Consider the following 15,177-nt stretch of genomic DNA (forward strand, 5'->3'; position numbering starts at 1 on the left):
TCATGAGGAGTTATTTAAATGATTTCACAAATGGTTATGTAGACAAGACACTGGCATGTGTGGGATTTGAGAAACCTTGAAGTAAGTTATTCATTTTTTAAAGATTTATCTTAGTTTTGTTTAAAGAAATTTTGTTCAGGTTTTCACAGATGAATTGGACAAGATGGATCATGCCCATTTGTTCTCTTATCAGTAAGTAGACCTTTTTCTCAGTACCGAGGATAAAATCAAACTCTATTTCCCATTTCAAGGATAGACTAGCTTAGAACCATGGAAAAAAAAACACAGGCTTTGGAACTAAACAGAACCATCATAGTTCAAGTATTTGAGCCTCAGTTTTCTCATCTGTAAAAGGGGATGGCAATTTAAATTAATTGAAAGGATTAAGTTAGACAATATGTATATACAGGAAACATTCAGAGGTCAGCTCTATGTTAGCTCCTCCCCCCACCCACTCCCATGCCCAGCAAGTTTAGGTGTGGTCTTTTGCTGAATACATTAAACAGTTGTTAGAATCTCCAGAGCTTGGTTTACAAAGATGACTAATGCAGTTTCTAACATCCAGGAAGTTTCTTCCCTTCTGTTTCTTCTTTACAGTTCCATCGTTTCTTAAACTTTGCCTTAGGGACTAATCAGCTTGAAAGAATTAGTTAAAAATGCATATTCTCAAGCCTCACCCCAGAGAACCTGATTCACCGATTTACTACCAAGAGGGAGACTAGGAATCTACCTTTTAATTTTTTTTATCTATTTATTTGATAGATTTTCATTATTCCTATTTTATACATGAGGAAGCTCAGAGTTGTTTTTTTTTTTTTAAGATTTTATTTATTTGAGAGAAAGCGAGAGCGAGAAAGCGCACATGAGTGGGAAGAGGGGAGCCTGATGCGGCGCTGGATCCCACAACCCTGGGATCATGACTCGAGCTGAAGGCAGCCACTAAACTGACTGAGCCACCCAGGCGCCCCGGAATCTGCTTTTTTAAACAAAGCAGCCAAGGGTTTGGCTAGAGACTGTCTGACATTGTATTTTGAGAAACTTTGATCTAGGGAGAGATGCTATTGTAATGTAATTTGTAACGTAATGTGATGTTTTATATAAAGGTATACAAGAGTATGATGCCATGTGAGCTGTCCTAGAAGTTAGAGATTTTTTTTTTTCAGGAGCTAGAAGGGAACAATACAAAAACATTAAAAAAATTTTATACATATAATTTTATCAAGCCCATTTTTATAAATGGTTATACCAGGCATGCTTTATTCATTTAAGAATCTATGGAAGACTTTTTGTGGGACTGTTCTGGACTGGAATCTGGCACTACAACTTATTAGCTTTGTGAGTTTGGGCCAGTTATTTCCCAACCTAAATTTCTTATAAAATACGTAACTTCTCTAGTACTAGTATTTTCCTTATGAGCATGACACAAAAGAGGCAGAACGTCTAACTGACCTAGGTAGGCACTTAACACAGTAGGCATTTAACAATCACTTCACTTTCTTCAGGGCCTCCGCAAAGGGGCAGAGGCCTATTTTAGGGGGATCCAGGCTTTATTATTTTTTTAAGATTTTATTTATTTATTTGACAGAGAGAGAGAGAAGAGCAGGGGGAGAGGGAGAAACGGCGAGGGACTCGATCCCAGAGCCCTGAGATCATGACCTGAGCCGAAGGCAGTTGCTTAACCCACTGAGCCACCCAGGCGCCCCAGGGGGATCCAGACTTTAAAACAACAACACATCACTAAGTGCTGAATTGTAAATAATTTAGTGACAACATGTAAGATACAAGGGGCTACAGAGAATGAGTGACCTCCATGTCATTGACAAGTCACCGAAGCTGCCCCCACCAAAATCAGGAAAAAGGAGAGGTGGAATGGGAGGCCAGAAATTCAAGTGCCTCGGGAAAAACGTCCTTTTAAGTTTGTAGTTACAAATGCAGGAACTCTTCTTGATCTTGCCATCCTACTTTATGCTTAGACGGTATTTACAATAAAGGGGAGAAACAGGAAGTGGCTTATAAGACATTGACCCCGGGAGGTTCTCCAATGTATTTTAGCCTCAAAGACCAACTCTTGAAAAGTTAACCCCACAAAAATTAAGTAGTTAGCACTTTTATCTGGGAGAAGTTAATAAAATGGCGTTTGCTGGTCTCACACAGCCATTGCGAATTGTCAGCTCGGTATTAACTGTGTGAGCATGTCGCCAGATTTCGTCGTGCACGCACCCACAGGCCTTACACCCACATTCAGAGGCATCCGCCCGCCTGCCCGCCCAACCCCGGGAAGGGTGAGACTTAAGAGGTACTTTTAAGAACGGGTAAGTGAAGGCTCAAACGAGCCCTGGTGGCGAGGTGAAACTGCGCAGCAACTGTCTTGGCTCTGACACTTGTTGAGCAGCAGGGCTCCACTGAAGCGTGCCACCTAATCACTGTAAAGACGTCCCCTGAGGAGGGCCAAAATGGCGACGGACTCCTCTTGGCACAGCCCTGCTCCCTCCCCACAGGACCAGAGGCTCTGGTAGCGCCCATTGGCCAAGTTGGAGGCGGTGCCTGGCTTCCTTCGCCGCCTCATTGGACTGAGTGACTGAGGGAGACGCCAATTCTCCTCTGCCCACTCCAAAATCCCGCCCTCAGAGTCCATTCGGCATTTAATTGGCTTTTCCTTCACGTCAATTTGCGTCCTATCGTGTCTTTTTTCAGTGTTAATCCAATCATAACTTTCTTGGCTGCCCGCCTGATTTCTGATTGGTTTTGATCAGCTTCATCCTATCCCATTTCTGCCTACTTCTTACCACCTCCCACCAGGGACTGTGCCCAGGCATGTCCAGGGTTCTGGTTGGTCGTTGTTCTGTCATTCCAATCAAAGTTCTTCCTATCCCTACCGTTCAGGGAGCCCGCCTGGCGGTTAACTGGTTTCTTTCCAAGCCTATCATCACTAGCTCCCGCCCATCCTCACTTCCTGCGTCTTTCATTGGCTTTTAAAACTGAGAGGGCGGCCTCCTTGGGCGGACACCAGGCACGCAACTTTGTCTTACACGCCTTAGAAAGCAAGCGAGTCTTGTCATTGGATAACCTACCCGTCCTTCTTCTACAAGTCCCTCCCTTCTCCCTCCCTCATTGGGCGGGGCAGCAGCGAAGGGGCGGAGCCTAGGCCGGGCTTGTGGCGCGCTGCTCCCTCCTCCTTACCCCCCCCCTCCCTGTCCGGTCCGGGTTCGCTTGCCTCGTCAGCGTCCGCGTTTTTCCCGGCCCCCCCCAACCCCCCCGGACAGGACCCCCTTGAGCTCGTCCCTCAGCTGCCACCATGAGCGGTAAGGATGAGTCCACTCCAAGCTTAGGGGTGGGAGGGGAATGAGGGGGCGCGCGCAAGGGCCGACCGGGCGGTCCCCGCCGTGAGGGGGGGCGGGCGGGAGGCGGCGGCGGCGGCCTTGGTCCCGCCCGGGGCGGAGGGAAGGGAGGGAGAAGGGGCAGTGGCGGGGCCTGCGAGAAAGAGGGGGATGGGCCGCCCGCCCCGGGGGAGGGGGCAGCGTGGCCTCGCCCGCCCCCTGCCCGCCCCGGCCACGGGGGACGGGCCTTACCCCCCACTATTCGGCCGCCCGCCTGAGGCTCCTCCCGCCGGGGGCTGGAGCCGCGGGGGCGGCCCGAGCAGTGCAGGCCCCGCCCGGGCCAACCGCCTCCCTGGTCCGCCCTCTGGTCGCCGCCTGCCCCAAGGCCCTCCCCTCCCCCCCGTAGGTTTCCCCTCCCCCCCACCGTCCCGCCCTTTCCACGCCCCTCACCCCGAAACCGCCCTTTCTCTTTAGGGCCCGCCCTCTGTCCGCCCCGAAACCTCCAGATTCCTAACCCCTGGACCCCTTTAGCCCCTTAGCAGTATTCACAAATGTTTCCCCACTCACACTTTTTATTTGTTCTTTTCCCTTTATCCCTCTTCTCCTTTTGGTCCTTTTTACCCTTGAATTTTTCTGTTTCTCCATATCCTTTGACCCTAATTTTAGCAAGCTTTCCATCCACCCACATGTTGTTTTTTGCCTTACCTATCCTTTTTTCCCCCAGGATACTTTGTTGTATTTTGAAACTCTTTGAACATGTCCACCGCCCCTCACATTTCCTATGTGAAAAGTACATTTTTAATGTTTTCTGGGTTTAATTTTGTGCAAGGGAGAATTGAGGCCCAGTTTTAGCGCTACTGTGTTCTGTATGTCCTACAACTGCCCTTTCTCCACTCCACTTTTTTTTTTATACTAGTGCCTTTCATCTTACTGTTAATTATTTCTTTTTCATCATAGTGTCCTTCACTCCTTGTCACCTTACCCTTTTCCTTCCCCCAACTTTAAGTTGTTTATCTTTTAATTCTTTTTAGACCAAGATCACTCCATGGATGAAATGACAGCTGTGGTGAAGATTGAAAAAGGAGTTGGTGGCAATAATGGGGGCAGTGGTAATGGTGGTGGTGCCTTTTCCCAGGCTCGAAGCAGCAGCACAGGCAGTAGCAGCAGTGGAGGAGGAGGAGGGCAGGTAAGTGATGATCAGGACAGAGTGGGGGAGATGTTAAGAGGATGTGGCTATTCTTAGATGATTGTCTTTTCACAGAAACATTTTTAGGAAGGGGCTAAACCATTTTGTAGCTAGGGAAGTTAGCATAGTGAGACAAATGATTGGGAGATCCCCAAGATGAAGATTTCAGCAGTGTAGATAGGTCAGCTCTTTCTTTCTGTCTTCCTTCCTTTTTTCCTTTCCTTTCTTAGTTTTCTTTCCTTTCTTTCTCTCCCTCTTTGTCTGCATTGTTTTGCTGTTTACTTGTTTTATACCGCCCCCTGGGCTGGCAGCTGGGTGTCACTAAACTCTTATCCTCTCCCTTATTTTCTCGCCAGGAATCCCAGCCATCCCCTCTGGCTCTGCTGGCAGCAACTTGCAGCAGAATTGAGTCACCCAATGAAAACAGCAACAACTCCCAGGGCCCAAGCCAGTCAGGGGGCACAGGTGAGCTTGACCTCGCAGCCACACAGCTCTCACAGGGTGCCAATGGCTGGCAGATCATCTCTTCCTCCTCTGGGGCTACCCCTACCTCAAAGGAACAGAGTGGCAGCAGTACCAATGGCAGCAATGGCAGTGAGTCTTCCAAGAACCGCACGGTCTCTGGTGGGCAGTATGTTGTGGCTGCCACCTCCAATTTACAGAACCAGCAAGTCCTGACAGGATTACCTGGAGTGATGCCTAATATTCAGTATCAAGTAATCCCACAGTTCCAGACCGTTGATGGGCAGCAGCTGCAGTTCGCAGCCACTGGGGCCCAAGTGCAGCAGGATGGTTCTGGTCAGATACAGATCATACCAGGTGCAAACCAACAGATCATCACAAATCGAGGAAGTGGAGGCAACATCATTGCTGCTATGCCAAACCTACTCCAGCAGGCTGTTCCCCTCCAGGGCCTGACTAATAATGTACTCTCAGGACAGACGCAGTATGTGACCAATGTACCAGTGGCCCTGAATGGGAATATCACCTTGCTACCTGTCAACAGCGTTTCTGCAGCTACCTTGACTCCTAGCTCTCAGGCAGTCACTATCAGCAGCTCTGGGTCCCAGGAGAGTGGCTCACAGCCCTCCACCTCAGGGACTGCCATCAGTTCTGCCAGTTTGGTATCATCACAAGCCAGTTCCAGCTCCTTTTTCACCAATGCCAATAGCTACTCAACAACCACAACCACCAGCAACATGGGAATTATGAACTTTACCACCAGCGGATCAGCAGGGACCAACTCTCAAGGGCAGACACCCCAGAGGGTCAGTGGGCTACAGGGGTCTGATGCTCTAAACATCCAGCAGAACCAGACATCTGGAGGCTCTCTGCAAGCAAGTCAGCAAAAAGAGGGAGAGCAAAATCAGCAGACGCAGCAACAGCAACAAATTCTTATCCAGCCTCAGCTAGTTCAAGGGGGACAGGCTCTCCAGGCCCTTCAAGCGGCACCATTGTCAGGGCAGACCTTTACAACCCAAGCTATCTCCCAGGAAACCCTCCAGAATCTCCAGCTTCAGGCTGTTCCAAACTCTGGCCCCATCATCATCCGGACACCAACAGTGGGGCCCAATGGACAGGTCAGTTGGCAGACTCTTCAGCTGCAGAATCTCCAAGTTCAGAACCCACAGGCTCAGACAATCACCTTGGCCCCAATGCAGGGTGTTTCCTTGGGGCAGACCAGCAGCAGCAATACCACCCTTACGCCCATTGCCTCAGCTGCTTCCATCCCTACTGGCACAGTCACTGTGAATGCTGCTCAGCTCTCCTCCATGCCTGGCCTCCAGACCATTAACCTCAGTGCATTGGGTGCTTCAGGAATCCAGGTGCACCAGCTTCCAAGCCTGCCCTTGGCTATAGCCAACGCCCCAGGTAAGGCTTCCAATCTTTTACATTAATTTCCAGAGCTTACTGGCATCTTAACTGAAACTGTTGAGTCTAAGGAAGGAAACAGAGATTTTTGTGGGTAATAGTTTCTAGAGGGCAGGTCGATTAGAGAAATAGCAACGATTCTATTTAAGTCATTTGGAACCGACTTAACGGAAACTTTTTTTTCAGTTAATCTTATGAGAAAGGAGCATTTCTGGGCAATGTCCCTGGGGTCACTGTACTTCAGTGCTTTTGGTGCTACAGAGCAAGGGTCAGCAAACTTCTTCTATAAAGGCCCAGATAGTAAATATTTTAGGCCTTGTGGGCCACATAGTATTCTTTTTTGTTTGTCTTTTTACAACCCTTTAAAAATGTGTAAAACCATTCTTACCGCAAGACCTTTATTTGGCCTACGGGCCCACCGCTTCATAGGATGAGAATTGATTATAAAGTTGACCTTTTTGTAGGACAGTTATTAAATAATCAGGTATTTCTTATGAACTGTAACTCTTAAGTGAGGGAAAGGTGATATAGTGGGTTCCAGAAGGATTTTCAACGAAAAAAGTTACATAGTTAATCTCTAGTTAGCTAGAATATCCTACTCTCTGAGCAAGCTGGTTAGTTAAGTTTTAATTTTTGTAAAGTTCTAGTTATTGGGGCGCCTGGGTGGCTCAGTCGTTAAGCGTCTGCCTTTGGCTTAGGTCATGATCCCATGGTTCTGGGATCGAGCCCTGCATCGGGCTCCCTGCTCAGCGAGAAGCCTGCTTCTCCCTTTCCCACTCCCCCTGCTTGTGTTCCCTCTCTCGCTTTGTCTCTCTCTGTCAAATAAATAAATAAAATCTTAAAAACTTCTAGTTATCTTAAAAGTGGAATCTGTCTGCGTCCCCTTACACTAATGTATATTTTCAGTAAGCTTCCTAGGTGATTCTGGTACTTCTAGCTAGGAGAACCACTTCCTAGACTGCTTTTAAAGTAGCGTATGGTTAAGAAGAGAGGGGAGAGAAAGGGAGTAAGGCCTGAAATGGAGTGGGGAGGTGGAGTTGAGAGGAATTAGGAATAAGGAGAGCATTGAAGGGAAAGAGTCCTCAGGGAAGAGGTATGTATTGGAATGTATGTTGAATCAGTTGACCACAGTATTCAACTATTCATTTTGAATAGTGTTTCACTGTTGTTAATTTGAGATATGTCCATTTAAAAAAGTGAAAGTCTATTTAGAATTTATTTTAAATTCTGTGGTGATGGAGCTAATCTTTAATAAAGAGCACAGGATTGGGCGCCTGGGTGGCTCAGATGGTTAAGCGTCTGCCTTCAGCTCAGGTCATGATCCCAGAGTCCTGGGATCGGGTCCCACATCGGGCTCCCAGCTCCTTGGGAGCCTGCTTCTCCCTCTGCCTCTCTGTCTCTCTCTGTCTGTCATGAATAATAAAAAAAAACAAAAACAAAACTTAAACCTTTAAAAAAAAAGAGCACAAGATTTTTTTCAAGATTTATTTATTTGAGGGGGGAGGGGCAGAAGGAGAGGGAAACCCAAGCCAACTCCACGCTTAGTGTAGAGTCCAACGCTGGGCTCAGTCTCATGACCCTGAGATCAGACCTGAGCCAAAATCAAGATTGGACCTTTTTTTTTAAGATTTTATTTTATTTTATTTTTTAAAGATTTTATTTATTTATTTGAGAGAGAGAGAACGCACATGAGAGGGGGGAGGGTCAGAGGGAGAAGCAGACTCCCTGCCGAGCAGGGAGCCTGATGCGGGACTCGATCCCAGGACTCCAGGATCATGACCTGAGCCGAAGGCAGTCGTTTACTGAGCCACCCAGGCGCCCAAGATTTTATTTCTGACAGAGAGAATGTACAAGCAGGGGAAGCAGCAGCAGAGGGAGAGGGAGAAGCAGGCTTCCTGCTGAGCAGGGAGCCCGATGCGGGGCTCGATCCCAGGTCTCTGGGATCATGACCTGAGCTGAAGGCAGACACTTAACCGTTTGAGACTCGCAGGCGCCCCAAGAATTGGACATTTTAACCCACTGCGCCACCCAGGTTACTATAGATTTTTGATATTCTGGCATGATATATAAAAATTATGATGGGAAATAGTTTAATATCACCGAACTTACTTTTATTGGAATATATGTGAGTTTATGAATTGTTTACTTTTATTGTAGAGTTCTCATTTCATTTAGACTGGTTCTTACATAAAAGAGGATAACAGGGGCGCCTGGGTGGCTCAGTTGTTAAGCGTCTGCCTTCGGCTCAGGTCATGATCCCGGGGTCCTGGGATCGAGCCCCGCATCGGGCTCCCTGCTCCGCGAGAAGCCTGCTTCTCCTTCTCCCACCCCCTCTGCTTGTGTTCCCTCTCTCGCTGTGTCTCTCTCTGTCAAATAAATAAAATCTTAAAAAAAAAAGGATAACAAATAGATGACCATATTTCCTGCCTCCTGCAGTTTTGGAAAATGGTGGGCGTGAGGTCTGCTCAGGTTCCTTAACTTTCTTACTTTTTTTTTTTTTAAAGATTTTATTTATTCATTTGACAGAGACACAGCAAGAGAGGGAACACAAGCAGGGGGAGGGGGAGAGGGGGAAGCAGGCTTCCCGCAGAGCGGGGAGCCCGATGCGGGGCTCGATCCCAGGACCCTGGGATCGTGACCTGAGCCAAAGGCGGACGTTTAATGACTGAGCCACCCAGGCGCCCCACATTTTTTTGTTGTTGTTGTTAAGATTTTATTCATTAGAAAAAGAGAGAGGTTGAGAGAGAGAAAGAGAGGTCATGAGCGGGGGTGGGGGGTAGAGGGAGAAGCGGACTCCCCACCGAACAGGGAGCCTGATGCGGCACTCCATCTTAGCACCCTGGGATCATGACCTGAGCTGAAGGCAGATGCTTAACTGACTGAGCCGCCCAGGCGCCCACTTTTTACATTTTTGAGGTGTGTTTAAAATGACTACATTTTGAGCCTTAACAAGACAACAGTTTTCTTAATGAATCGGGAGATCTTGGAATAGAAAGAGCTGGAAGGGACCTAAGAATTCATCTAGTACAACTGCCTTATTTTCTAGGTGAGGACATTGAGTTACAGAGAAGCAGTTGAGTAAGTGGTGAGACTACGTACAAGTCAGAGCTAGGGCTTGTAATTAGTTCTCCTAGTGTAAGGCATTACCTATTAGTTTTAACTTAGGATGTGAGAAATCCTTTAGATTGTTAAAAATGTTTTAGAAAAGATATCTTTGCTTCTTTGAAGTTTACTGCTCTAGATGTGGCAAGTGTTTCATAGGCTAAAACTTACACGGCGGTAGAAGTGGGAAAAGTTAATGAAAACTAAACAGCAGCCTGGAAAATTAGACACTTGCTACACTAGCATGTTTATTTGCTCTTTGCTCTTAGGTTGTATCCAGCAGTTTGCTCTTCCTCAAAGGAAAGCAAAGCTGTGGGATTGTTCCATTTAGTAATAATTTGGATCCTTGCAAATTTCTAAAAAGGTTTAGAACTTAGGCTTTAGAGAACAGTTATTAGGCACTCTCATTGCTAACTCATGCTCTGGGGAAGTCTGCCATTTAATATGTCATAGGATAGGGCTACCTAGCTATTATGGATGGTCTCAGAGCTCAAGAAATTGCATGCCTTTCTATGAAGTAGCAGCAGCTTGACATTCACTAATGAGAGAATGAGTTTCTGAAAGGCCATTTTGTGAGTTGAGATTGGTTGCCTCATTAATAGTGGTTTCCGAAGAGAAAAGTTTCCTCCTTTCTGGTTGGTTATACTTGTGCAACATTTTTCCCCCTTCAATTGGTCAACTTTATCCTTAATGAAAGATAATAAAATCATTTCTTAGAAGCTTTAGTGCTGTTCATCTGTTGCCTGGCTGCTAAAAAATGTCTCATTTTACCCCCTTTTCTGGTATATAGTAATTTTACTGGAAACACTCAATCTCTTGGCAGTATAATATTGTAGAAAGAGCCTTGGATATGAAATCTGTAGATAAGTGGATAGATACATAGCACTCTACAAAGTGAGACTATTACATGGTTGTGGAAGACTGCAACTTCCATGGTGTTCACTTAGTCTGTTTATATTTATTATTTTTAAAAACCATCTTTTAGAAATTGTTTAAGCTCTCCTGTTGACTTTCAGGGTTTATTTCTGTTTGCTGAATACACAGGCAAAGGCACAAACTTAGAACCAAAGTAAGCCAGCCATCTTAGTATCCTGTGTTTTTTATGGCTCGGCCCCTGGTGGGTGGTAGTGAGGAAGGGACCACCCAGTAAACTGAGTTTAGTTTCCAGACAGTGAAATGATCTATGGGCTCTGAGGTTTGTTTTTTGTTTTTTTATCAGCTTTTTTTGTCTTGTTTTGTTTTTTGTTTTTAAATCAACACTGTTTCCCAGTTATCAGCACCCTTTCCTCTCATTTTGTAGTTAGACTCTCACAGATCTTGTTTTTTTCCAGTTTAAAGCTTCAGGTTTTTTCTCAGACACTGCTGTGTCCTGAAAACTCTTCCACCAGGTTGACAGGGGGCCAGCTTTGAAAGACAAGTTTGTATGACTTCGTGGGAGTTCTGCCTAATAAAGAGTTCAGGGCTAGTCTTTGGCAGGAGAATAGAACATATTTCCTTGATGGCTATAATTCACTCAAGAAGCAAATTTCAGGCACTAAAAATAAAAAATTCACATCTGCTTGGTTTTATCGAGGTCAGGAAAATGTCTTCTCTTAGAAGTTAAGTCGAATGTGATACCAGAGTTAGTTTGCCAACAGTGTCGCTAAACTTGGGGTCAGATTGCTGAGACCTAATTTATTAAAAAGTTGTATTTTAGACTAGGGTATTTGAACACTAATGACAAGTAGGTTTAGATGATTTAAATGTGTTCAGAATTATTCTTTTGCAAAAGATCATTTGAGAGAATTTTCTCTTTTAAAATAATATACTTTATCAGATACAATGTCAAATGTTTCTGCATCATTTGCCTTTTTAATCTAATATTTGTTTCTGAAGGTGATATTAGTGCTTTTAACTGATTTCACTTTAAGTAGAAAAAGTCTCCTTTAAAACCAAGGTGGATTCATTGATTTGAAGTGACTGAGAAGACAGTCCTCGGACCTTTTCAGTTGCTCCTATTTATTCATTCCAGTGGCTTTCTGTAAATGACGTCATTGTTAAATCACGTTGCATTGTGTAATGTGGCCATTTTAGTTCTTAATTAAATAACGGGCACAAGGGTGCCTAGTGTTTCAGGAAAGTTTAGTATCTGTTTTGTTCTTATATCTTCCTTTTCTTTTAACTGTTCCACTTTGTAAAGTAGCATATAAATGTTGCCACTAGTAATTTAGTTCTGCTCATTCCTTGCTTCTAATTGTTTTTTTTTTCCCTCCTTGAAAATGTTTTGGGATATAAGATGAACATCTGTAGAAAAGCTTTATTACATGATGCTTTGTAAGTTACTTGTTGGATGTCTATAAACTTTAATAGATAGTTGAAATTTTCTACTTTGCTGTTTTTCATATTTCTTACGGGTGTGTCACAATAGTGCTATCCCTTTCTCTAACATTGAGCATTATTATTTAGGTACTCGTGTGCTGAAGTGTTGTTTTAAGGTGTATATGCCCACATTATGACTATATTGTTTTTTTTTTTTTAAAGATTTTATTTATTCATGAGAGACAGAGAGAGAGGCAGAGGGAGAAGCAGGCTCCCAAAGAGCAGGGAGCCCGATGCGGGACTCGATCCCAGGACCCTGGGATCATGACCTGAGCTGAAGGCAGACACTTAACCGTCTGAGCCACCCAGGCGCCCAAGACTATATTGTTGATACTATGCTAGGTTTTAAGAATTGTTTTTTCTTAGAAGACCCTGAAAAAGTTTCCGTAGAAAGCTTTTTTTTTTCCAGAGTTGGTTGCAAATATGGGTTGTAATTTGAATTTGCACTTTGCTCCAGTGTTTTTTAAACTCTGAGTGGCTTATGGAAAGTGGGCAGTATTACTTGTTTGACAAGTTTGGATGTGCTTATCTAATTCACTATGAATCTTTCTAACTCTGTATCTATGTACAAAATAAATAATAACTTAATTTTGAAGGAGTTAAGATATATCTACGTCAAGACAAAGACTTTACTATTAAGAGATGAGAGAACTAAGTTAAAAATTTATACATCTCTGAAAACTTAAAAAAATTATTATTATTTTTAAAGATTTTATTTATTTATTTGACACACAGAGAGAGACAGCTAGAGAGGGAACACAAACAACGGGAGAGGGGAGAGGGAGAAGCAGGCTCCTGGCTGAGCAGGAAGCCCGATGTGGGGCTCCATCCCAGGACCCTGGGATCATGACCTGAGCCGAAGGCAGACGCTTAACCGTCTGAGCCACCCAGGCGTCCTATTTATTTTTTTTTAAAGATTTTATTTATTTATTTGACAGACACAGTGAGAGGGAACACAAACGGTGGCGGGGGCGGGGGGGAGAAGCAGGCTTCCCACCGAGCAGGAAGCCCAATGCAGGGCTTGATCCCAGGACCCCAGGATCATGACCCAAGCCGAAGGCAGACGCTTAAGAACTGAGCCACCCAGGCACCCAAAAATTATTATTATTATTATTATTATTATTTTAAGGATTTTATTTATTTGACGGAGAGAGACACAGAGAGAGAGGGAACACAAGCAGGGGGAGTGGGAGAGGGAGAAGCAGGCTTTCTGCGGAGCAGGGAGTCCGATGTGGGGCTCGATCCCAGAATCCTGACCTGAGCTGAAGGCAGATGCTTAACGACTGAGCCACCCAGGTGCCCCTATTTTTTAGGTTTTTTTTAAATTTTTTAAAATATTTTATTTATTTATTCATGAGAGAGAGAGAGGCAGAGGGAGAAGCAGACTCCCAAGGAGCAGGGAGCCCGATGCGGGACTCAATCCCAGGACTCCAGGATCATGACCTGAGCTGAAGGCAGACGCTTAACCGTCTGAGCCACCCAGGCGCCCTATTTATTTTTTTTTTAAAGATTTTATTTATTTATTTGACAGAGAGACACAGTGAGAGGGAATACAAGCGGTGGCGGGGGGGGGGCGTGGGGGGGAGAAACAGGCTTCCTGCCAAGCAGGAAGCCCGATGCAGGGCTTGATCCCAGGACCCCAGGATCATGACCCAAGCCGAAGGCAGACGCTTAAGAACTGAGCCACCCAGGCGCCCCTATTATTATTTTTTAAGGATTTTATTGACACACAGTGAGAGAGGGAGAAGCAGGCTTCCCGCTGAGCAAGGAGCCCTGAGGTGGGGCTTGATCCCAGAACCCTGGGATCATGACCTGAGCTGAAGGCAGATTCTTAATGACTGAGCCACCCAGGTGCCCCTAAAAAAATTATTTTTATAGGAAAGCAAATAACTTGCTGCAAATAACCTAAAAAAGCTTAAATGCTATTGAGATGGATCTTTTCAAATTATTCAGTATGTTCTTCATTGAATTGACCCTTTTTGATGATTTAAAAGTTACAACTCTTTGCAAATATAGTACAATTAAATAAGACTGTCAATGGTAATAGCAACTAATCGGAAGATTGCTGGAGCTGGAAACCCTTATCCTCTCCAATACCCCCATTTTGACAGAACCTAAGGACTAGAAACAGTCACTGACTTGCCAGAGGTCCCTGACAAAATTTATAGAGTAAATTTTTGGCTTTAGATCAATATCCTTTTCCACTACACTACACTATTTTCTTATATGACTTGTTTTTTTTTTATTTTACTTATTTTTTAAGATTTTTAAAATTTATTTATTTGAAAGAGAGAGACACAGCGAGAGAGGGAACACAAGCAGTGGGAGTGGGAGAGGGAGAAGCAGGCTTCCCGCCGAGCAGGGAGCCCGATGCGGGGCTCTATCCCAGGACCCTGGGATCTTGACCTGAGCCGAAGGCAGACGCTTAACGACTGAGCCACCCAGGCGCCCCTCTTATATGACTTTAAAGAAAAAAATACTTATTTTGGGCGCCTGGGTGGCTCAGTCGTTAAGCGTCTGCCTTCGGCTCAGGTCAAGATCCCAGGGTCCTGGGATAGAGCCCCGCATCGGGCTCCCTGCTCGGCGGGAAGCCTTCTCCCACTCCCCCTGCTTGTGTTCCTGCTCTTGCTCTCTCTCTCTCTCTCTCTCTCTGTCAAATAAATGAATAAAATCTTTTAAAAAAAATACTTATTTTTAAGTAATCTCTACACCCAGCATGGGGTTTGAACTCATAACCCTGAGGCCAAGAGTCACATTCTCTACTGACTGAGCCAGCCTGGCACCCCTGTTTTCCTTTTTTCCCCATTTTATAAGACTTCTCCCAAGTAGAAAAATGGATTTGTTTTTTTACCCAGGTTCAGTTTTTTTGAAGTGTTACTAACATTTGTAGCCGAAGACAGATAAAGGAAAAAAGAAGCATGGTTAATCAACTTCTTTATAAACTTTGTTATGAATCATAATTTGCTGTAATCAGATTAGTTAATTTGAATTTAATTTAATCTGTAATATATAAATGTGATCAAAACATTAAGAAGGGAGGGGCAGGATGGCAAGAGAAATCAAAGACTTATAGTCACTTTGAAAATGTGAAGGTCGAGGCACCTGGGTGGCTCAGATCATGAGCCCAGGGTCCTGGCCCCCATCAAGCTCCCTGCTCAGCGGGAAGGCTGCTTCTCCCTCTCCCACTCCCTCTGCTTGTGTTCTGTCTCTTGCTGTCTCTCTCTGTCAAATAAATAAATAAAATCTTTAAAAACAAAGTGAAGGTTAGCTGTGTCATATTGAGGTTTATGTGTAGAAGGGTATTACCCTTCCCCCTCCCTTTTTTTTTTACAGTTAAGATGA

At 44.8% G+C, this 15,177-nt stretch overlaps 1 protein-coding gene across 2 annotated transcripts in view; it reads left to right on the forward strand.

Moving 5' to 3' along the window:
* Positions 1-3,199: 3,199 nt before the first annotated feature.
* SP1 (Sp1 transcription factor) overlaps positions 3,200-15,177 on the forward strand; it is a 55,170-nt gene continuing 43,192 nt past the window's right edge. For both annotated transcript variants that reach the window (XM_028125714.2, XM_028125713.2), the window contains exons 1-3: positions 3,200-3,302; positions 4,349-4,503; positions 4,860-6,375. In XM_028125714.2, coding sequence (XP_027981515.1) covers positions 3,296-3,302; positions 4,349-4,503; positions 4,860-6,375 — 1,678 coding nt within the window. In that variant the 5' untranslated portion in view covers positions 3,200-3,295. The remainder of the gene's footprint in view (positions 3,303-4,348; positions 4,504-4,859; positions 6,376-15,177) is intronic.

The sequence above is a fragment of the Eumetopias jubatus genome, unplaced genomic scaffold (assembly GCF_037043125.1).
Source record: "Eumetopias jubatus isolate StellerSeaLion01/CBP00866 unplaced genomic scaffold, mEumJub1_p1.0 scaffold_8, whole genome shotgun sequence".
Lineage (NCBI taxonomy): Eukaryota > Metazoa > Chordata > Mammalia > Carnivora > Otariidae > Eumetopias > Eumetopias jubatus.